General features: G+C 44.2%; 2 protein-coding genes across 2 annotated transcripts in view; one reads left to right on the forward strand and one right to left on the reverse strand.

Annotated features, from left to right (window-relative positions):
- Positions 1–208: 208 nt before the first annotated feature.
- On the forward strand, positions 209–3,646 carry RASL11B (RAS like family 11 member B). The gene is made up of 4 exons (XM_075500063.1): positions 209–360; positions 447–503; positions 1,523–1,599; positions 2,447–3,646. The coding sequence occupies exons 1-4, from the start codon at positions 231–233 to the stop codon at positions 2,912–2,914; spliced, it is 732 nt and encodes a 243-aa protein (XP_075356178.1). The 5' UTR covers positions 209–230; the 3' UTR covers positions 2,915–3,646.
- Positions 3,647–5,622: 1,976 nt separating this feature from the next.
- Positions 5,623–22,703, reverse strand: part of SCFD2 (sec1 family domain containing 2) — a 207,591-nt gene continuing 190,510 nt past the window's right edge. Inside the window, exons 6-9 of the mRNA XM_075500066.1 lie at positions 19,859–20,004; positions 16,111–16,245; positions 11,375–11,494; positions 5,623–7,338 (exon numbers count right to left, since the gene is read on the reverse strand). Of these exons, the coding sequence (XP_075356181.1) occupies positions 7,246–7,338; positions 11,375–11,494; positions 16,111–16,245; positions 19,859–20,004 (494 nt within the window). The 3' untranslated portion in view covers positions 5,623–7,245. The remainder of the gene's footprint in view (positions 7,339–11,374; positions 11,495–16,110; positions 16,246–19,858; positions 20,005–22,703) is intronic.

Genomic DNA, 22,703 nt, shown 5'->3' on the forward strand with positions numbered 1-22,703 from the left:
TCTCGTCACGCCCAGAAACGCCCCGTTTCTCACAGCCTTCGCCGCCCCCGCCGCCCTCCCGCGCCCCGCTGCGCTCCCGCCTCTGCCGGCCGGGGCGGGGCTGGGGGCGGGGCGTGGCGGCGGCCGGGCGCGCTGAGTGGCCGCCGGGGGCGGGGGCGGGGCCCGGGGGCGAGAAAAGCGCCGGGGCGCAGCGGCGGCGGCGGTTGCGGGCGCGCGGGGCGGCGAGCGCGATGCGCCTGACGCAGAGCATGTGCACCATCGCCGAGTGCGCGCCCGGCGGGGAGGGCGGCCCCGCCGCCGCCGCCCGGCCCCGCCTCGTCAAGATCGCGGTGGTGGGGGGCAGCGGCGTGGGCAAGACAGGTGAGGGGGGCGGCGGGGCGCGGCGCGGCGGGGAGCGCGGGGCGGCGGAGCGCGGCTAACGGTTGCCTGTCTGTGCCTGCCCGCAGCGCTGGTGGTGCGGTTCCTCACCCGGCGGTTCATCGGCGACTACGAGAGGAACGCAGGTAGGCGGGCGGCGGCGCGGCTTTGTTCCCCCCGGGCTCGGCGGCGGGGGGGTTACCGCGAGGGGAGGGGAGGGCCGGGCCCCGGCCCCGCCGGCCTCCTGCCCCGCCGGCCTCCTGCCCCGGAGCCGCCCGGGGGGTGCCCGGGCTGGAGAGCGGGGGTGCGCCAGCCCTGGAAATAAGCGTGCAAAACCCGGCACCGAGCCAGGTCCCGAGTGTGAAAGAGAGAACTTAAAAGCGGGGCCGTGGGCGCACCGAGCGGGTATTGTTGCTCGGCCAAGCCCACCGAGGTGTGACCCCGCCGGCGGCCCCCGGGCAGCGCACACCGGTCGCAGCCTGTTCTCTAGCAGAACTTACTTTGTGTGGTGCAAATGTCCCTCTCCCTTGGAGGAAGCCTTTTAGACCAAACAAGAAAACGTTCTGTAAGCCCGGTATTATATTATCCTTTGCAAACTGAATGGCAGCCCCTCAGTGATCTAGACGGTGCCAGCTGAACGGGGAAAGCGAAGAGGTGATGTTACGTACTTACTCGAGTGTAGTGCAGTGGGAAGCCTAAACTAACGTGAACATAAAATATGCAGCATTCTGTTGAGGAAATGACTCGGAAAAGCCAAACAAATGAAAAAAACCCAACAAATAGGTCAGCTAGCAGAGAGCTTTTTAGAAAAATGGTTTGTTAAAGTGCAGAAATACTGAATGACAAGCAAACTGCCTTTCTAGAATAGCTGGTTATTTTGCACCTTTATAATCTAAGTGAAGACAGTCTTTAAGAAGTGATTAACTTCCAAGTTGCACGACATTAAATGCCAAGCTTCAAAACAAGTCAATGCAAGATTAAATCCCAGGCTTCTAGTAAAGCCATAAATCTATGGGTTGTTGCACGCAAAAAATCGATCACGCTGGTCCCTCGCTTCATAACCAGCGATACAACTTTTCTTGCACAACTAATGGGCAGCAGAAGGAACACTTGTCTGTGTGTAGAGTGGTGGCTGTACTTGTGAACCTGTCGGTGTTCTTGTCAGGTAATCTCTACAGCAGGCACATCCAGATAGACGGAGAGATGTTGGCTATTCAAGTGCAAGATACTCCAGGAGTTCAGGTGAGCTAGATGTGAACAGCCGTGCAGTTCACCAAAGCAGCTGTAAATGTGTGTGTGTCTGTCCCTCTGTGTGCAGCATCTTGTTATGGTCCATCCCAGAGTTTGCTGTTCTGTGTGGGAGAGGTGGTAACTTCTGTTATAACCAGTGAAGCCAGATGTGTTGTGTGCCTGTAGTATGCTGGTAGTAAAAGAAAACAACTCACTGTTTTGATGAATCATTTGTACATTGGAGGCCCATTACTTTTGAGTGGCTGAATGACTTAAGTGTCTTGTTCCTGTATATTGGGAACAGAAGACGCAAAACCAGAAACAGTTCTGTGCAAATAAGGTACATGTGGAAGAAAATGTCATGACCGCTGCCCAACAAGCTTCATAAATGTGTATGATAGAAAGCGAAGTCTGCTATACTGTGGCTGTTCTCATTAGTGTGTCACAAGTTAAAGTTTTGAATGTATAGACCTGAGTAATGCTGGACTGGTGCCTTTTTGAACTGGGCAACACTCCAGGTCTAAATGCTTCCAGCTCATATCTTTGGTTCCCCAGACTTACTGTCTAGCCAGTTAATTTCCCATTCTGTGGAACTACAAAGTCTTTCTCTGCATGCAGAACTACTCAGGTCAATTTTCCATTTGAGTATAGCAAATGCCAGTGTTAAATTCCAGCTTTTTGCAGCTGAATCAACATGCATTTATTCGCCACGCTCAGATTAAGTTTGTACTTACAATGTGAAATGCAAATATATGTCTGAAGCTGTAAAATGCTATTTGGCTTTACGGACTCTTAAAGACAGGTTCCTTTTAATCTTTTATGACTTCAGCTATCTAATTTGAGACCATTCATTTTTCAGATCCATGAACACAATCTGGACTGTAATGAGCAGCTGAACAGATGCATTCGCTGGGCAGATGCCCTGGTGATTGTCTTCTCCATCACAGACTATAAGAGCTATGAACTACTCAGTCACCTTTACCATCACGTTCGACAGTTGCATCCAGGAAATGCAGTCCCTGTTGTCATTGTAGCAAACAAAGCTGATCTCTTGCATATCAAAGAGGTGGAGCCTCAGCATGGACTTCAGCTGGCCAACATGCTGGGCTGTACTTTCTATGAAGTATCTGTCAGTGAAAACTATAATGATGTCTTCAATGCCTTCCATCTCCTCTGTAAAGAAGTCAGTAAACAGCAAACAGCCAGCACCCCTGAGAGAAGGAGAACCTCTCTTATTCCACGGCCAAAATCGCCCAACATGCAGGATCTGAAGAGAAGGTTTAAGCAAGCTTTGTCTGCCAAAGTGAGGACTGTCACTTCTGTTTGACAGCAGAGCTGTTGGTCTTCCCAACGTTTAGCCAGAGATTGAAACCTGGGGTGTTTAACACTGGCACATCTAGAGCCCAAGGCACTGTGAAAGAAGGATGGTTCAGGTAGCCTTTTGCATGGCTGTAGAAACAAGCAGTTGCTTAAAAAAGGAACAGTGGCAGATTGGAAAAGGAAAAAACCCCAAAACTCTTGAAATGGTTCTAGGATGTGACTTGTGGAACAAGTATTTTCATTTGGAAAAGGAACTTTCCAGTAAATGAAACAAGCCTTCAGTTTGCCTTTTCTCCAGTGGGACAGATTTGACTTAATGCTTGTGCAGAAACAACCTTTTAGCTGTAACTCTCAACTTGTACTTGAGCAGGGAAACACCCTGAACTGCAGTTCACTGTTAAAAAGTAACCACTTGAGTCTTGTTTTCACTTGGATGAAGGACAGCATGATGTATCTGTTTAATTTTATTGCACAGTAGAACTGCTTATTTCCCATGTATTTCAAAACAAATAAGCAAACATGAAATTGTTCTGTAAAAATAAGTGTAAAATAAGTGGACATGACTGGGTATCAAGACTGTAAACAATGGTCCTTTATTTTTTTTTACTAGCTATGTTATTGCTGACAACTTGACCAGACTCCTTGTATGTGAAACCATTGTCCACAGGGCGTAAACATATCTAATAACAAATAACTTGTGGGTTTTTTACTCTCTGAAAGAAATACTGTCTAGACTAAATGATCCAACATGGAGCTTTTGAGGAGTGAGCGTGGAGTTGGAGTGATAGTCCACCTGCCAGTGTAAGACATGTCTCTCTGCGCAATAGGCACAGAAAGAACGTGGCTGTGATTCAGCTCGGTGTGAAGCACGGCTGGCTCCAGGCAATGAAGCTGGTAGTTTGTTCTGAGCTGAGCCAGTCCCTGTTCATCCTTAAACACGTGGCAGACTTGCATATGTATAATTTTTTTTACATTGAGCCAATGGAGTTCACAGGCTAAAGGCCTTATACACATGCACTTTAAAAAGCCAGTTGTGCTTTTGTTTAAACTGTAAGTTATTTATTTTGTGTACAGTTACTCCTTGTAGGGAGTGGACTCTTCATTCTTACTGCCTGGTTCAACATTAAATTTTTGAATTGCATGTTTTCTTGTGTGTTCTTTGTGGGTGAGAAACGATGGGCAATAACCAGTGAAATGTTGAGACAAAGTAATAGTTTTCTCAAGGTAGTTAACATAACTTTGCAGGAACAGTCAGAAGGCCTCTCCTGCCTATACTGTTGCTTTATTAGCATAAACCACAGCGGGGGAGCTCTCACAACTGCTTTACAACTTCCTTTTAAGAAATTCTTTTAGGAGAGGAACTAAGGCAGAGACCCTTCAAATTAAAATGGGATTCTTTATCTGCCCTTGTCAAAAAAAAAAACTCCAGTAAGAAAAGAATGATGTAAGGTAGATCAGAATCTGGAGGAATGCTCAGTCTTTGAAGTGACTTACAGTTTCTTTAAAAAAAAAAAAAAAAAGGCAGCTTCATATATTGCACTACATGACAACGAAGAATGTAATCAAATTACTACACGTCTTCAATCACTTTATTCACACTTAAAGTAGCTTTACTGAGAGCCTTCCTGAGAAGGATGTTTGTGCTGGGACTGGAGTGACTGCTTGCACAGGCTCACCTGGTTAGCATGCAGCAGTAATACCTGGTGTAGGAAAACCCTGACAAGGTCCCGCTGATGATAATCTTTCTTGCTGTGAGCTACTACCCAAGTGGCTTAGGACTAGACTTAAGAACAAAATTGAGCTTGGCCATCCACTGTGAGCTTATTAATATAAGTAAACCTGTTTGCCAAGGGTGGCCTTGTGTTTTCCTCATACCTTTTGAGTGTTGCTTAGTGTCACATGCAGAGGGCTTAGACACTCCTTGCTGTGGTCCTGCACCTGCCCAAGCAAAGTTTTCTGTGCTGTTCCTGCTCACATGTGACTTGCAGGAGACCTCTCATCCCTCTGGCCTCTTCCCTGAGCACAGGCTATGTGTAGCTACTAAAGCTACTTCCTACAAATAAGGAGCTAACTATCACGCTAGGGTCACTGAAAAGGCTCCGCTCCAGTCTTGGTCTAGAAGAGGAGCAGGCTCTTGTGACCATCTCCTTTCATCTCTTCAGCTACTCAGTATGAGATGGTGGCTGAGTCCCAGCATCCATTGCCACAGCTGTGGCCCCACTGGCTGACAAGATTCCTCCAAAGTGTGTGTGTATCGGGGGGAGGATGATGACTTGGAAAACTAGTCTCTGCCTCAGTAAGAGGAGCTGCTTGACCCATAGGAAGTACAAGAGCACCACTGTCTGCTTAAACTCACCCCCTTCTTGTTGTCCTACATAATATGTCCTCAGATAGCCAAGTCAAGAGACCTGAGAGCATCTGATGAAAGATGCGTGAGGGAGAGAAGACCACAACTGCCAGCCTCCATCATCTCCGGAAAGCTGCAGCATCTCAGAGGTGTGAGTACCCGAACTCACTGGCCAGCAATGGCCACTGGATGCAGGACAGCCTTTCTGCTACCAGCAGAGTAGGACACCTCTAGGACACCTCCCAAGGCAGAAGGACTAGGTTCTTAGGGGCAACAAATAGTGCAAAAGAAAAAGGGGTCTCAGGAATATGCAGTCTTGGTGTATGTAGCCCTGTATACTAGGAGAGAAGAAGAGGGATGAGGTTCAGCATTGTAAGAGCATTGCTTTATTGATTACAGAATTTACAAAACATCCATATTCTAAGATTAAACAGTACAGAAAGACAGAAAAGAGACCAAGAGACTGGCTATTTGCTTTCCAGTTGCTCTGTTCAAACTATTTCTTGAGCTTTTAACATTGCAATCTCGTAATATTTCTCATTTTTTATAGCACAAAGTTGCATTCTATAGTCATTCTTATAAATCTCTTTTCCATAGAGGCAACATTGTCCATGCTTTATAATCGGTCCATTGTTTCCTTCCAGCCACTCAAAAGTGAATTTAAATCAAAATGCACCCTTTTCTGAAGACCATTATAAACATTTAAGAGAACTTATGCTAGCTAGTGAACAAAGGTTAAAAAGCAACTTCCATTTAATCTATTCCTTTGGCATAATAAAGAATGCTATGATAGAGTGAATGCCACTTATAATTTCATATTCTCATCTCAGTGTAAGCTGTAATCTTAGCATCCCTTGGATGAAGCAAGAGGATGCAGCTTTAGAGCTCCACCATTTTATGTTGCAATTTGGAAGTCTTGGTGCTATACGCAATCACAATCTCTATTGGCTGCTGCTTTTTAATCACAGATTGTATGAAAATTTTATAAGGAAAAAATTACATAACTGAATTTGATAGCGGCTCTTTCATGATCATAAATTAAAAATAAAAGCTGTTCTCTAATCATGCTGTTCAGAAATCTAGCTCAGGAAAGAATCTGTTGCTGCGGCCTCTTGAAAATGGGATTGTGCTTTTTTTTTTTTTTTTCTTCTTTTTTCTCTTTTTTAAATGCATGTGAAGGGACGATTCTTCCGGGGTTATCATCAAACCATCACAGCCCATATGTCCTCCTGCGTAAACCTACAGAGAAGTGTGCCATCAGAAACAGTCTTTTCTCCCGGGACTGTGGGTGGAGAAACTAGAGCAGGAAATGGGAAGCTGAGAGAGAAGCAATCCCGTCACCCAGCCCTTGAGTCTGGCTCTCTCTGCTTCTCTGCCCCTACCAGTCCCGCTGGGAGAGCATCACCGGACTGGGAGCTGCTCTGCCGGCTAAATCAGGGCTGTGCTCCATCGCCTCTCTGGGGTGAGGGACAAAATAAGAGCAGAGGCGGTTAATGCTGTATAAGGCACACATGTTTTGCAAGGTAACATGACAGAGAAGGTGGATTTTGCTAGCCTTTCACTCCCCCAGCAGCATTTCCCACCAGAAGCAACCCCAGCGAAACCATCAGGAATATTCAAAGAAAAAAGTACTGCTTGGGGAGTGCAAATTCAGCATCACCTGGTCCTCAGCTGCTCCTTTTCTAGAGAATTATTACAAGCGACCATCCTTGCCGCGCAGAGCAGGGCTGGGGTGATTCAGCACCGCATGGTGTTACTGTTAAGGAGGGGGAGTTGTTGCTGGACAACTGGACCATTTTGAAGAGCTGCCTGTGAGCTGCACATGTTCCCTTGCATCCAGATACCCCGCTGCTTCACCTCATTTCAGCTGGAGTCATAACTGCAGCAGGGGACATGGCATTTTTTGGAAGGCTATTGGCAACAGTGACAGACCAGGGATTTGATGTTTCCAGTCAAGGCACTCACTCGTCTTCTCCACAGATCGTCCCTCATCAGGTATCAGTGTCAGGCTGGAGTCGGTCTGCGGCAAACAACAACTCAATAACACTGTGTGGTGTCAGGAGTGCAGAGGAGAGCACGATTACCTGAAGAAGGGGGAGAAGAAACAAAAAGTCAAAACGAAGGGGACTGAGACCGATCACAGTACTAATGAGCCATGGATATGAACTGTTTGCTCCACCCAAACAAACTGTGTGTTTCTGGTGTTTACTGACAGGCCAGTACAACTTGCCCAGTGAAACTGTCTGCTTGCTAATAAGTGTAGTTAAATCACTTTAAGGAGCAAAATGACTGGTAGCATTGTACTCCCAATGAATGTGTGCTTTGACTCATTTCTACCCACATCTTACCCGGTGATTTGTTGTGACTGCCATTGTGTTTGCTGCGAGGCACCAGCTGATGAAGCAGGGGTTTCCTCTCCTATAGCACAGTTTTGAGTGACGGCCGTTTCCTCTCAGCTGAAGGTAAGGCGAGCACCACAGAAGTGCTGCCGGCCTGCTGCGGGGAGCTACAGTCCCTGTTCAGAAACGTCTCTTCAGGCCAGGCACAGGCTGTTCTGCACATCAGGACCAAGGCTCAACCTCAAGCACTGTCAGGATGCTATCGCTTTTGTTTGCTCAGATTTTTAATCCAAGACAGGTCTGATGAATGAAACTGTCGCTCAGTACAGCCATGACACACACCCTGCTAGATGCAGGTATCTCTTTTCCTTAAGTGAAACCCAGTATGCAGACGCCTAGCGTGAAGGCTTCTCTGCAGGGCAAAGCTATCAGCAAGGAGCGAGCGCATATGCTCTTGCTGCGTGGAGCTAACTCAGGGTCAAAGTTGTGGGACACTGCTCTTACAAAGCCCCAAGTTCAGTAGTGTTTATAGGGTCAGGACTGCAGGCAGGGACATGGGGGCAGATTTATCTTACTAGCCCACTTGAATATGAATTTGCTTCTTCAGCGCAAATCCGAGGTGAAGCAGCACGAGCATCGACAACGGAGTACGTCTGTGTGTCTGTTTCCCGCAGTAGCTATCAAACCGCTTGTGCTCTTCGTCCCACAGCTTAAATGTGTGGTAGTGCTGCATTTCAACTTTTTTGTTGTTCTTTCTTTCATCTTTTCACTTCAAATAATGAAAGGAATCTGGAGTTAAGTTACTACAGATCCCTTCTGTACTGATGATAGTCTCCCCCTCACTTCTCCCCTTCCCTTGTCCTCCCACACAATCTGCAGCAAACTGACACTGATTATCTCTTCTCCTTCCTATGGATGAAAAACGCTCTGTAATTTGCAGATGCCAAAGGCTGACACTGTCTCACTTATGTTACGTGAGAATCAGACTATAGCACAGTATGTGCTCGTCTTGTTATCACGCAGCTTAGTTCTGAAAAACACGAGGGGACACGTTACCAAAGTTTTTTGGGTGTACAAGCCAAACATCAACAATAGCCACTGCCAGATAAAAGCAATTTCTTCTTGGAGTCGCACCACTGAACCCTGAGGGGATTTGTGCAACTAATAGCAAACCCAGAGAGAAAAATGAGAGCTGCAACCTTAACGTCTGAGAAAGGATGCAGCGAAATACAGTGGGACTTCCCTCCTTTCCCTCCAATATCTCCAAGGGCTCATTGAGGGGGATAAATGTGAATATTTGTTCCTTCATTTGTACAGAGAAGGGGGGAATTGCCCAGATAAGTAATGTCCACCTCTTCTCCAGGAAGGTCTCTTCAGGACGGTGTATATCTCCTCTGCAGACCTTCTCCTTGTTTAGTACAGCGCGCCTGTCTTCAGTGCTTCACCTGAAGGGCCAGCCCTCCTGATGGCAGCCGAGGAGCCAGGAGCTCACATCCCGACCCACCGCGCTGCAGTGGGCAGCTCCCCCTCAGCGGAGGGCAGGGAAGGGTGCAGCTGACAGCTGATGGTGCATCTGGAGGGGTTCAGCTGTCTGCATGCCTCAGCCACAGCCACACAGATGGCCGTGCACGTTGGGAGGGTGAAACATCCACTCATGCTCTTTCCCCTTTTCTTACTCTCCTGATTAAAGTGGAAAAAAAAAGGTAATTTCTTCCTTTGAAAGTAGGATACTTCTTACTAGGTTAGGGGAACTATTCACTACCATCCAAAAACAAATGAGGTGTAGGAAACACTGTATTCCTTTGTGCTCCTCCATGAGAAATAAATTTGTCATTCATATTCAGATGCAGGGCAGTTCTGTGGATGGAAACATGTGTCTCCTACTCCACATTTAAATGTCATTTGCCTCAACTCCAAACAACTGCTGAAGTAATCAGTGCGTCCTGTCAGTTTTTCTGTTACTTCCCTCAATTCTTTATTTTTGCACCCCCACGTCTCTCCATTTCTCCAAGAGCCAATAATTAGTATAAATGTCAGTGCTTTGTTTGACTGGAAGGGACTTGGGAGGCCAGTGTTCCCCTGATGCCTGAATCTGATTGCCTGAACACCACAAAAAAGCTCTGTTAAACGCTGGCTCGAGTTAGACAAATGCCTGGCTTTTTGAAAAGAGAATAATCCCAAACAGGTGGCACACATTCACAGCTATAGTGCAGAAATCCAGGTAAATCCAACAAACTCATAAACTTTTTTTATATGAGCGACTTGCACAACTACTTCTTTTCTTCTTTCTCTTCCTCCTCCCACCTCTCCCCCCAAGTCCTTTCACCTCTAACACAGCACATTTGGACAAAGGGCAAGGTGCAGTAAAAGCTTAAAATTCTTTAGGAATCTGCCTCAGAGGGTGACCTGCCGCTGGGGTTAAGCCAAAGCAAAGCAACACCAGATCCCATGTCACCACCGTCAAGCTTCAAGTCCCTCTAGAAAGCCAGTCAAAAGTCTCCCTGCATAGTTCTCAACCAACTCATGTGTTAACCCTCTGCTTATCTTTCAGGGTGTATTAGTACATTTCGGGTGTGGATTAACTTGTCCATCAGTGTGTCACAACTCAATCCCCCTTCAAGATGGGAAAGAATTTTATTTGCTGTTTTGAGGAGATTAGCAATAGGCTAATTGGGGAGAAAAGTGTAATTTGATCAAAAAAACATTGCTAAAAATGGCACTCCGTCTTACAAAATACTGCTTGAGCCGGCCTTGCAAAGACAACTAAAACGTGGAAAACACATGTCAAAGCCAGGGGCTGCTCAGCCTTTGGTTAGCCATTTTGCTAACGATTTCTCACTAATCAAAACTGCATTCCATAGGAACTGAAAACAAGATGTTTATAAGCCATGCTGGAAACTACTTATGTTTACGATGCAGCTGGTTACACAGCACTTCTTTGCAGTTTTTAGATTACCCTGTATATCTGCACTATGCAGCAGACACCCGATTGCTCTTGTACATGCTCCTCCACAGTTAACAATGATTTTTAACATCTCAGGTGCCACCACAGCCCATCCATCCTCCTCCTCTCCCTCCCCACTCCATTCAGATGACAGCTGCTGTAGTCAATTGCTGCTGCCAGAGAGTGGAAGAGGCAAAGACTAGCTGCATGGATGCTATTGAAGCTTCACCGCGGGACCCATCCTCCTTCCAGGAGTCCAACAGCACATCCAAGGGCCTCAGAGACTTGGGGCTTTCTCCACATCACCTGCTTCAGGCTACTTAAGGCATGTAGCGGTCAGGTATCTATCAGAGATACCTAGGCCTGGACCAGAAACCAGTACAGCTGTATCCAGGCTAATTTATCTTGCAGGATCACCACCGACATGTCCCTAGATGGTACCCAGGCCCTTGGCAGGCTCCTTCTGAGCATCCCTGCACTATGTCCTGTAGATGCACTGCCAGGGAGCCTGTAGCCTTTTGGACAGCAAATATTTCTGTTTATAAAGAATACCAAGAAATTAATCTTTTGAGACATGATGAAAGCTCCTTCAGAATAATTCCAGTCTGCCCTGAACTCTCCAACCTGAACTTTTATTGCTGACTCATGTGAAAAACAGACCGTTGGTGCCTGAACACTTGTCGCCTACAGATGTTTCACAGCAAAATCCTAACACCATTCCTGTCCATGTGGCTGTGGCTTTGTGTAGGTTTGGTACCAGTGCTGTAGGGAACATTATCTGATAAATTTTCTTAGTCTTTGTTCAGACAGGAACTGTACATTTAGAACTGTTTTTACCTGGGTACCAGGTTTGCGTGTTGCTACCATATCCTTCACCATTTTGACCTCAGAGACTGTCACTCCACCAACCATGAAGATGATCAGAAGAGGATGATCACCAGGGTAAGGGCGATTCACCTGTAAAATGAAGGAAAGCATTATTTGTAGTTGCTCAGTCCAACTCCAAACCTATGGACTAGAAGAGATGGGTTCCCTGAGCTGCTGGAGGAAGACTAATGAGGAAGCTCAGACAGAAATATTCATGGAATGCTGGTTTCTGTAGCAGCTGAAAGGGAAATCAATGGGGATGACGCCCAGTTAAAACTAATGAACTGTTTCCAGGGAAATGGAGTCTTCATGGCTTCCACTGAAACCTAGAGGAGTTTCTCATGAGGTCTGAGGGCTTCTCCCTCCATTCCTTCTTCATTTCTTTCCTCCCTTTCCCAGAGTGGGAGGAGAGTACTTGGGTGGATGCACAGTTTGGATACACATATGCATGGGGCTTTAAGGAATGAGGGGTAAATTACTACCCAGTAGAAGCAGGGAGTCCAGCCTAAACATGCTAGAACCCCTGCCTGAGGTCAGCAATGGAAAGAATCGTAAGTAATGTGTTTTCACCAGTCTAGCGAATAATCCTTTACAATTCAACCACTGAAAATAAATCAGGTTTATTATAGTATGAAATCCATTTCTAGCTTGTTTCACTTCAGAGTTTTCAATACTTCTATGACTGGGTTGCAACTAATATAGAGAAACTTTAGCTCAAAGAAAATACTTGTTTCATTTTTCCCCAATTATCATTAAAATGGCACAAACATTCCACTTCAGTTAAGACTTTATAAAACTGCATTTTAATTTTAAACGTGAAGGTGATGCTTTACATCAGTTTCCCCTTGCCCACTTCTAGAATTTTAATTACTTTGCTGTTTCCTAGCAAACTCTTTTTTCTTGATAAAGCACACTCCCCTGACAATGCCTTGCTCTAGTCTTTGGGAGTGATGCCAACGGAGCCCGTGCAATTGCTCTTGTCACGCCACCTTTGAGTATGAAACACTCCAAATGTTTGGCTCCGAAAAGTGACAGTGAGAACAGTTTAATTTGCTCCTTTTTAGACTCTCCGCCCCCTCTCCTTCCACAAGCGCAGGTTTTTGACAGTATTCACTTGACAGAACGAAAGTAGTCATCAACCCTTGTTTGGGTGGAGCACAGTTCCTTTGCTTTCACCACCAAGGCAGCTATCTTTGATCCCTGTGGCTCCAGCTCCTGAGGGTACAGCTCTTCTTCTCTTCCTTGTTGCGGCTGCCCTATATTTAGTCTTTGCGCAGTTTTTCATCCTGCAGCTCCATCAGGCTTTCTGACTGGCAACCCTCCCTTTGAAGCAAGCACGGGGGGCATGGCGTGATCTCTCTCCAGGCTAGCTGGCCTTTGACTACACAGGGCTCCCTGTTCAATGCTGCTCCCCAGGCAGGGAGCTCTTCAGCTCCCTGGGAGTTTGAAACCAGTACAAAAAGCCTTAGATAGATGTATTAGTGAGCTGAGTATTTGTGTACCGGGTGTTTATTCTCTTAATCGCCCCCACTTTGCCAGCCATCTTCATAGAACTGATGGCACAGATATAGCATATATACTACAATTCAGCAGGGTGTCCTGCAATTCTGGTGCGATATTGAGCAATTTTCCATTTACAGCAACAGACCAATTAAACGTATACACCAGAGCTTACAAAGACTTTCTTTATACACTTTCCCACATCAGACTACTCACTTCTTACTATCTGCATATAACATAGTGTCAACCTCAAATGAAAAAAAGTCCATTCCTGTTACAAACACCATGAAGAGTTTAAGTAAGACCTAAATATTTACTTACAAAGCAGGTCAGATAGAGCTATTACTTGCTAAAATATAAGAGTATTTCATGCCATAATTGCTGTAAGCAGTGACATAAGGTTAAAGAAATAACTGCTTGCAAAGATGGTGAAGATAAAAGTTGACAAAACGCTCTGCTACAGCACTTCAAGGTAATACAGGAATTACTGTTTTATGCCTTTTCATGGATCTTCTTCATGGCTCTTCTTCACCCTGTCGCCAGAGCAAACAGCTCCACTCCATCTCACGAAGCTTCTGAATGAGCCAAGACGTGTGCAAAGAGCTTGAACTTCAGAAGCTTGCTATTGTATAAAGCCTCTCTTTCCTAATATCTTTCCCAGCAACAAAAAACTCATCATAACCATGCATGCATAGCACTGGACACACTGAAAGGACAACCAATATAAGAGCATTAGTCGGAAAACACAAGCTTTCATGGCAATACTAAAGAGAAAATGTCTTGACAAATCATTTCCTTCAGTCAAAATAAACCTAGATCCAAACACATGGTGCCTATATAGAACTTATTATTTTTGAGAAGACTAAAGTTCAAACCACAAATTCCAGAAATGCATATTAAAAATACTATTAGGCATGCAAACTCTAAATTAAATTAAAATTGCAATGAAAAGGTTCTTGGAATCTGTAATTTTGTTACGCTATGCACAAGTGTTTTGAAGGAGGACAATACTTTGGGTACAAAATATTTGGCTGTGTTAAGAATGCAAGTTTCTGCCAAGATTTTTTTGTTTGATAATACAACCACCCAAGGCTCTCTCTTTTGAAGGAACTGGCTGTGTGTAGCTAAACACAGCTCATTTCTGTGATACAGAAGAAAAACTGAAATGGACTGCAACAAAAGCAATGTGTATCTTCTGGGTTCCTTCTAAAGTTCAGTCGTTTTGGGACATTTCTGAGGCCTCTGAATCGCATTTACTGTGAAATCTGAATTTTGCAAAAATCCCCAAGTGAAATTCACTTTCAGTTCAAAATGCCATGCATTAAAAAACTGGGACAGTTATCTCAGGCAATGAGAAAGACTAACCAAGAAAAAAGCAAAACCATTACATCAAGTGAAGGAGCCTGAAGGAAGAAGGAGAAATGTTTCCCTGAGCTAGCAGAGCATCCCAGCGGGACATCAGCCTTCTCTCCAGCTCCGAGCCCACACTACTGTATTTCCTCAGGATGCTGATGGTTAGAGGGCTCTTTGCTAGCACATGTGTCTGCATGGAGGAGAGGGAAAGGGAGAGATGGGCAAGCAGGGTGACAGTGGTCAATAAAACTCTAAAACTGAAGCAGGAAGGGGTTGGAGGACAGGTTTGTTCTCACGACAGATCACAAAACACAGCCTTTTCGTCTGAGGAAAGCCAGCAGAAACAATTTCTACTGCCCCACAAAGGCTATCTCTGCTAACCAGGACACCAGCACCAATGCATATGGTATTTGTGACCAACCAGAAACCAATTAATTTAGCTGAATAACTGGAAAAAGGAAAACACATCAATCACCAGAAACTAGACTGCCATGCAAGGCACTTGGTATCAATGATACCAAGCTCAGATCATCATAAACCATGTGTGTTCTAGAGGAGCAGTCAAAAGAGATATCCTTGCGGCACGGAAGCCTTTTCCCTTCACCTTCCCTAAGCTTCAAAACAAACACATCCACCAGAGCAACAACTTCTGGATGAGAGGTTATCTTTAGAAGTCTGTCCTGGATGAACATGTCTGAGTCCATCCCTTACCAAAGCATGTTTATGTGAGTTGGCATTTATATTCAAGCATTGAGGAAAAAATAAAAATATAAGGAAGCTCATGAAATAATTACAGTGCTGATGGTGCAGTAAGTGGAGAAGATCCTCTTGTGTGAGAAATACAGGCTGGTCAGAAACTCATTCACGTAATAATCGAGCACTTGCCAACAAGCCAGGCTACAAACTAAATGAGCAAGCACGGACACATCTGTGAGGTATGTGATGATGCCTATGAAATATTCATCCTACATAAGGTTCACTTGCTCATCTGTTATATATTCCTTACAGTAGGATATTTTTCGTACTAGCAGAGATGCAGGTGCTTACAGGTACATATTGCCACAATATACTTCATACTCTTACATAATACTCTTCAATGGAGAACTCGGGATATGCAGTAAGACAGAGCTGAATGTACAGCATGCTAGCTACTCCACACTTCATCTCTGTAGACATTTAAGAAACACTTAGCATAGGCTAATTTGTAAAGCAGAGTAAGCTCTTGTAGAAAGACTGTCTTAAAACATGCTAAGAGCATCCACAAGGCAATTTCTGACTAATAGGCTTCCTTCCTCCCCACTGCAAGTTGAACCTTATCAAGTTACAGAAAAGGCACTGAATATGGAGCTCCGCTGATGACCTTCCTCCCCTGTGAGACCTGACTGTTCTCTCCTATCTCAAGGCTGCTCGATGTCCTTAAAATCCTTTGATAAGGTGCCTTGTGGAACGCCTTTTGGAAATCCAGGTAGGTTATATGAAATGGCACTTGCTTATCAATTTGCTTGTTGGGTGTCTCTGAAGAGCTCCAAAAGCTATGTGAGGTAAGACTTCCCTTTAGCAAAGCCACATTGCCTCCTCCCCGACACCTTATTTAGGTGTCCAGCATCACCCTTATTTAGGTGTCCAGTCTGTTCCATTCCTCTTGTTTTGTTCAGCAGGTGCTACCCACCTGTACTGTACCTGCAGTGTGGTGCCTCAAGCTGTTCCCAGCCCCCCTGCAAGGATTTAACTCTCCTAACTGCCCCTTAACTGCTGCTGAACAATATAAACTCAAATACATAAAATCAGCGACTGCCATATGATGCTATGACCTCAGGAAAACCTTACAGATGAGACTGGGAAGCCTGGTTTACCTTCATGAACATGCTGAATCCAGTTTTAAGGAGATCGGTGAGGCCTGATGACATGTGCTCAATATCAACAGGATCAGGTCGATCAGGATTACAGATCTCTTCCACTACCTGTTTCAGCAGCGGTTTGTAAGAAGCCTGCACAAAAAGAACAATACACTGTGAGTAAAGCTGTTTAGACTTGGTGCAACTGCTCTTCTAAACATTTTATTTCCATTAAAGGTAATAAAAATAATTATCCTAGAAAGGAAACCATTCAGACAGTTAAAAAATTATGGAAGCAGCAGTGGTCTTTGTGACCTTGACCGCAAATGGTGTGCACCAGCACAGCATCAAACTGAAAAGACAAGAAGACAGCCACACATTTACTCTGCCCCATGTGTATTATAGGAGTAAAGGGAGGCAAGGAAGAAAGGGGGCTTCTAGTTTCTCTGGCATCTTTTTGGAGGTAGTACAGAAAGGGATAGCAATAGGGATGACCCTCTGTTGCCCATCATGCACGCAGAAGATCTCATTCCCTTTGTAATGATTTTACAAACACTTAAAGTGGGATTTTTAGGAGGCGTTGCTTACAGGGGTTGCGCTCCTGCCTTCCCACAGGCGTCAAGCCAGCACTGAAGCCTGGATATCAGCAGGGCTGGGAAGAGGCCAACCTGCCTGTTTGCCCCTCATGGGAGAGCAGAGGTAAGTTAGTCCTTCAGCTTCTACGGCCAGGGCACTCTACATAATACTTCTGCCTGGGGAAAACCTTGAGAAAAATAGGCCAAACAACCCCACCAGTATCCTGTAAGTCAGAGCTTCAGAGAAGTTAGGGACCAGGAAAAGTGGAACATGTAAAGGTACAAATGGCCAGCATCCTGGAAGATCCACTTCCAAAGGATGCACCCTGCATCCCCTTCAGCGTCCACAAACCTGTGCTGAATATGAATTAACAGCCTAGAAATTTCCACATTCCCTTACCAAGGTTTAAACCACTCTGCCATCCTGAAAAAGTTTCTAAGATAAAAATTTTAGGGACATGTGGAAAGATGCTCTTTAATGAAAATTCGACCTTACTTGGTTTACAGATGGAGTTTTGTTTTGCTGCTTTCAACTTTGCTCAAACTGCAATGGAACCACAATTGTTTCAGGAAGCACAACAGTCTTAGAAAATTAGCAGCTTTCAAATTATCACACTTGTTTTCCTTTGGGACTAGCCCAGGTATACATCATCCCCCAGATTTCTTAAGAGAATCAAGTGTAACATAATTCATTTTGTAAAGATGATATCTGCAAGAGACATCATGAAAGATAAACATAAAATGGATGGAAAATAAAAAGCAAGCTGCTTGGCTTGAAACTAAAATTTTCTGGAGTAATTAAAGAAATGTTTTTCATCCAACACTTTACAGTGAGAAACAAAACTTACAGTTTTTGAATACAATCCTGTCAAAGAAGATTTATACAACTCATCTAGTTCTTCTCACAACACGTGCATAGTTTTTAATTGAGCCAACAAAGCAAATTACAGCCGACATGAGCTGCAGGATCTTCTACAAGAACATGCCAAGATTTGTGTTAAACCTAGTCACGCAATAAACAACTGTTTGAAAATACACATGCAGGCATGAAGTCCTATGTATAAAAATCTGTTTAATATCTTCATAGATGAGGAACAGAAAGACATTAGGAATTAAATATTTTTGGAGTAGAGATCAAGTCACAGCTAAACAGAGAGGCTTACTGCTCGAAATTAAAGGAAAAATACTTCAGATGAAACTATGTACTCAAAAGATGTTAAAAATGTGCTATGATTTTGCATTTCTAAATTTTCAGCACCAAAACCCAGTGCCCTTCAAAATGATCCAATTTAGCTACACAGATACTAAAAGGCAGATACTATGATCACTTACCTTTTTTTAGATATGATAGTTTCAAATATTTTCAAAATATTTTATGACTTGAAATTCATCTATTAGATTTTTAGGGAGTTTTTACTTTATTTTTTATACAACTCCCAATAACTGCATTGATTTCTAACTCATATAATGAAACTTTTATCAACTTTAAATTTTGGTGGGGCACAAACTGTGTTTAAAACAGTTGTTAAAAACCTCAGTGGCTACGGGACATACCTTATAAGGAGAAAAGGAGAGAGAAAAAGAGAGTGAAAGAAAGAGGACGAGAAAAGGAGAGGGAGGGATGGAAGGAGGAAGAGAGGGATGGAGGAAGGGAGGAATATACATGAGATCAAGATGAAAGGAAAAGAACAGTAGTTACAATATCAGGCAAAACAAATACTCTCCTCTTGCATGGTTGCTACATGAAATGGTTTGATAACCTGATTAAAATATTCATTCATCATTTTATGTAAGAGATATAAACTTTAATGCTACAAAAAGTCCTTCTAAGAGGCTATCCGATTCCCACTTATCTATAGAAACCTTTTTGAGTCTTAACAAGAAATGGAGGCTTCCCAGTGCCTAACAGATAAAGCAGAAAAGCACCTATAGGCTAAACCCATTCCCATAGCACTAAGCCAGGCAGGGAATGCATACGGCCACGGGAAGGGCACTACTTCTTCAGAGGAGCTCAACTGATCGCACACAACCCATGTGTTAACACCTGCCAGTCAAAAGAGAGGTCCATTTGTAGACAGCTGTATGTATGATGGAAAAACTCCATACTGCCTGCTTATTTCTGCTACTCTAAACCTCCTGAACTGCCCTCAGCAGAAGATTGGTCCTATTCAAGCAATTAAATCCATCGCATAGCCAGATGAGGGGGCTGCAAGGTGTTAATACATCCCTTGCTGCGTTCCAGCACTTAGTCCTAAGCAAACAACCTGGGTTACATCCAAAGAACATACTGATGCTAATTACACTTCCAGTAAACTTTTAGAGGGTATTTTCTTATCATCCGACTGCCCCCCAACTGAACTGTATTAAATATTTAACAATTTTTCCCATTTCAGACACCAGACTGGTCCTAAGTGCCAGAAGACTTCAGTAGCAGGTTTTCTCCACCTTAGCTTTCCAGTGACATTTTGCAACACTCCTGATTCCTGTTGTTACAAAGCATTGCTTAGTTTGAACTACATCCCTTCACTGCTCCACCGTGTACTTATGAGTTTGGAAGAATTTTTTTCTGGCTCAAGACTGGAATCAAGTTTTACAGTCTGTCTCTAAATCACTGTATGTGCTTTCCATTGTAAAACTATTTTTAACTGAAAAAATTAAAACACTGTGGGGGAGACGGAGAGAGAGAAAAACACTGTATATTAGTCCTGATGACCTATAGTAATATCACAGTTCAAGTGTTCACATTTTAGAAACAAAAGCTGCATTTTTCACCTATTTACAGACAGGAGTGCCTCTTGCACTTACAGAGATGGGAGAGAAAATACACAGGAATATAGTTGCTGTATGGATGCGGGCATCCTGCTTTGCTATGCCATGAGAGGTCTTAGTCCAGGACCATCTTGACCTAGCCCTGCCTTTCACAGGCATTTATGTCGTATCACAGTGCTGCAGAGCAAATCCCCTATTTCTTCCTCAGACAATTCTTTGTTGACATCGACACGGATATGCCTGAGTTTGGATGAAGGACTTGAGGAAGTTCTTGATTATTAGGTCAATTATAAAATCTGTACTTAAATATCTTCCATATGGGCAGAAGACATATAGGATTAGCACATCAGCAAAATTAGTGCTGTAATTTTGACAGCATGCTAGAGAAATAACATACACTGTGAAAAGAAAGATCCACTTGCCTGGTGGGTGTTGCTGCCTGGATTATGTATGGAATTAAACTGCTTCATGTGCATTCGAGCTCTTGCAATATCCCTGAGGGACCGAAAGATATTGTCCACTGCATCTGTGGCTTTGTGAGATGTCAGGGTCAGCGATGAGTCACAGCCTAAAGAAATAAAGAAACACGGAGCTGAGCGAGTGAAAAACTTCAAAGTTTTTTGATAATAAGCAGTAGCAAAAGGATAACTGGGCAGAAATTTTAAATTAGTTTCATCATGTTATATTCTAGAAACACAGGGGCTTGATAGACAGCATGTCCTCGGCATGGCACGAGTCTCTGTAGCTAAGCAAGAAGCCATAAATCCTAGACAGCAAGCCAAGCGAACAGCACCTCTCTAACCACATTTGTAACCTAGATCATACAGCAATTTCATTGGCGCAGGATACGTTTTGCTCTCCACAGCGAACAGAAGATCCCATGCTAGCAGGCTCCGAAGAAGAGCCCCCCATGGAAAGGAGCCATGGAAAGGAGCTGGTTCACTGGGCTCCTTGGGGCAAAACCATGAAGAGCGGAATTGCTCCTCAGGCATCGTACCCAGGCCCCGGCTGGCAGCCTGCTGACTCCAAATGCATTTCCTACCTTTGCGACACGAAAAATGGGAAAAGTCTGTGCTAAATACAGCGGAAATGATAGCTACGCATCGAGAAGAGCTGTATTATCCTAAAAAAGTCCTTATCCCTCAAAATAGCATAGTTATTACTTTTAATGTATATTTCCAAAGCACTTCTGCTAAGATATAATGCTTATCTTCCACTGAGGCCAAACTCCATTTAGAGGACCACGTAAAAGGTCCCTCCAGGTGGCCAGGCAGTGCCTCGGCAAAGAGGAATTCTTATCGCTGGCTCCATCCCCCTTACCACAGGACCTATGTTGCACAGAGCCATAGAAAAATGCTTTCTCAGCTGACCTGCTGATGAGAATTATCCAAGTCAGAGATAACTGGGTCGCCTGCTGTTTGTATTGCCCTGTCAACACAACTCGACACCTTTTGACATATCTGCCCGCCTCTCTTCTCCCTTGACTCCTCATCCCCATGGCGGAAGATCCAGCACAAAATAACCCTTCTTGCCAGACGCACGCACAAATACGCGCTCACTCCTGCTTATTGCCAGTGTCTTCTCCGCGGGACGCTGCTGTAGGGGTTTGTGCGTCCACCCCCTGTCCCGCAATCGGTCCTGCACTGGTGAACCTTTATGTCTGTGCAGAATCCTGCTGAGAAGATGGGGTCTCCCCGCAGGTCCCAGCACCTGCCGGCTCACATCGAGCTGCACCAGCGCAGCCCGGCACTGAAAACAGACACCAAAACCTGTCGTGAAGGAGCCTGGGTTTTTGGGTGGGGGGGGATTCTGAACAAACTTTCCTCTACAGCTGACAGAGGACAGAATCATTACGCACTAAAGAAACAACAAAAAAGGCGGTACTTTCAAAATTTACAGGGAATTTGTAATAGCTAATCTGGATCACTCTTTCACATCTTTGCATTCTGTACAGCAGAATATATATGTAATATATACACATACACACACACTTATAGAGGTCTGAAACTATTCCTACAAGATGGTGATTAGACACTGAGCTTTTATTTGTCTGAATATTATTTGTTGAAAGGCTCCAAGTCGGATCCCCAGCTGGTGCAGCAGAACGGATAAAATGACTGTACTTCTGCAGGGCTACATCAAAACAAGCTGCTGAGGATTTATGCCATTATAACCCACAAAGCAACGAAGCGAACACGAGCTGGGCCTTGGTGACTCCTGTGTTGTAATTCTAAGGCAGACACTCATATATTTTTGGACAGAGCTCTTGAAATTATTATTATTTTTTTTTAAATGAGTACAAAATAACTTACAGAAATATTTTTGTTGTTATATATGTGCAAGATCTGCGTGCTCTGATACTCTGATTGACCAAAGCTTAGTTTTTCATTTGGCCGAGGAGCCTGCGTGTTGTCAGTGAAAGCCCTGAACACAAAACCCACTCTGCAGCTCATTACCCCACTCCACCGGTGCTCTTGAAATCAGAGCGATGGCTCCTGTGAGTGATCTTGTGCTGGCTTATGTGCAAGGGAAAGGCGTCCAACAGCTGAAAAAAGTGAAACTGAACACCTCCTGGACAGATGAGGTCGATAAATAAAGTCTGAGGTGATAAATCCTGGTCTATATTTATCACTAGCACAGGCAAAATATTCAGAGGAGACCTTATATTGTTGGTGTGCTTTTACCCTGCCCATGGGAAAACACAGGAATGAGAAAACGGGGCAGTCCCTATTAACTCCCAACTCAGAGGCTGTGCGTATTTAATAGTTAACATTTATAAAGCATTTTGCAAATGAAAATTAAAATGAAGAGCCATATCTCATTATTATATTACTGGATTTTTCTTCTCTCCGAGAGACAAGCTTTCTCTGTTTTAGCCACGTTAGAGATAAGCAGCTCCTAGCTAATGTAAGTAGTTATATTTTCTTTGCCCTCTCTTTAATCTTTTATCAGTAAAAGCTATTGCTTTTGGCCAAGCCACCTCTGGAATGTTTCCTTTCGCTAGCAAAGGCAAGTCCCCCGCGTTGAACAAGTTCAGGCAAGGTAAAAATCACATCAAGTTTGCTTTGCTTTGCACACTCTTCTTTTTTTCCTAATTGTTTATTTTCTCGGCCCATTTAAAAGCCTTTTGTTTTGGCCCTACAGTTATTTTTCTCATGAAAATAAATATTTGTTTCCTTCTCCTATCGGCATCACTTCTCTTTCCCTCTCTTTTTATAACAAGAGCCTTTTGACCAAGAAGTTTCAAACCACCTTGTCACTTCCCAG

Source organism: Mycteria americana, chromosome 4 (assembly GCF_035582795.1).
Source record: "Mycteria americana isolate JAX WOST 10 ecotype Jacksonville Zoo and Gardens chromosome 4, USCA_MyAme_1.0, whole genome shotgun sequence".
NCBI classification, from domain to species: Eukaryota; Metazoa; Chordata; class Aves; order Ciconiiformes; family Ciconiidae; genus Mycteria; species Mycteria americana.

Excerpts from the sequence above, each read along its gene's own strand:
- RASL11B (XM_075500063.1), top strand. The coding sequence starts at position 231 with ATGCGCCTGACGCAGAGCATGTGCACCATCGCCGAGTGCGCGCCCGGC. Across the intron at positions 361-446 it reads CAGCGGCGTGGGCAAGACAG|CGCTGGTGGTGCGGTTCCTC; the intron begins GTGAGGGGGGCG and ends GCCTGCCCGCAG. Across the intron at positions 504-1,522 it reads CGACTACGAGAGGAACGCAG|GTAATCTCTACAGCAGGCAC; the intron begins GTAGGCGGGCGG and ends TGTTCTTGTCAG.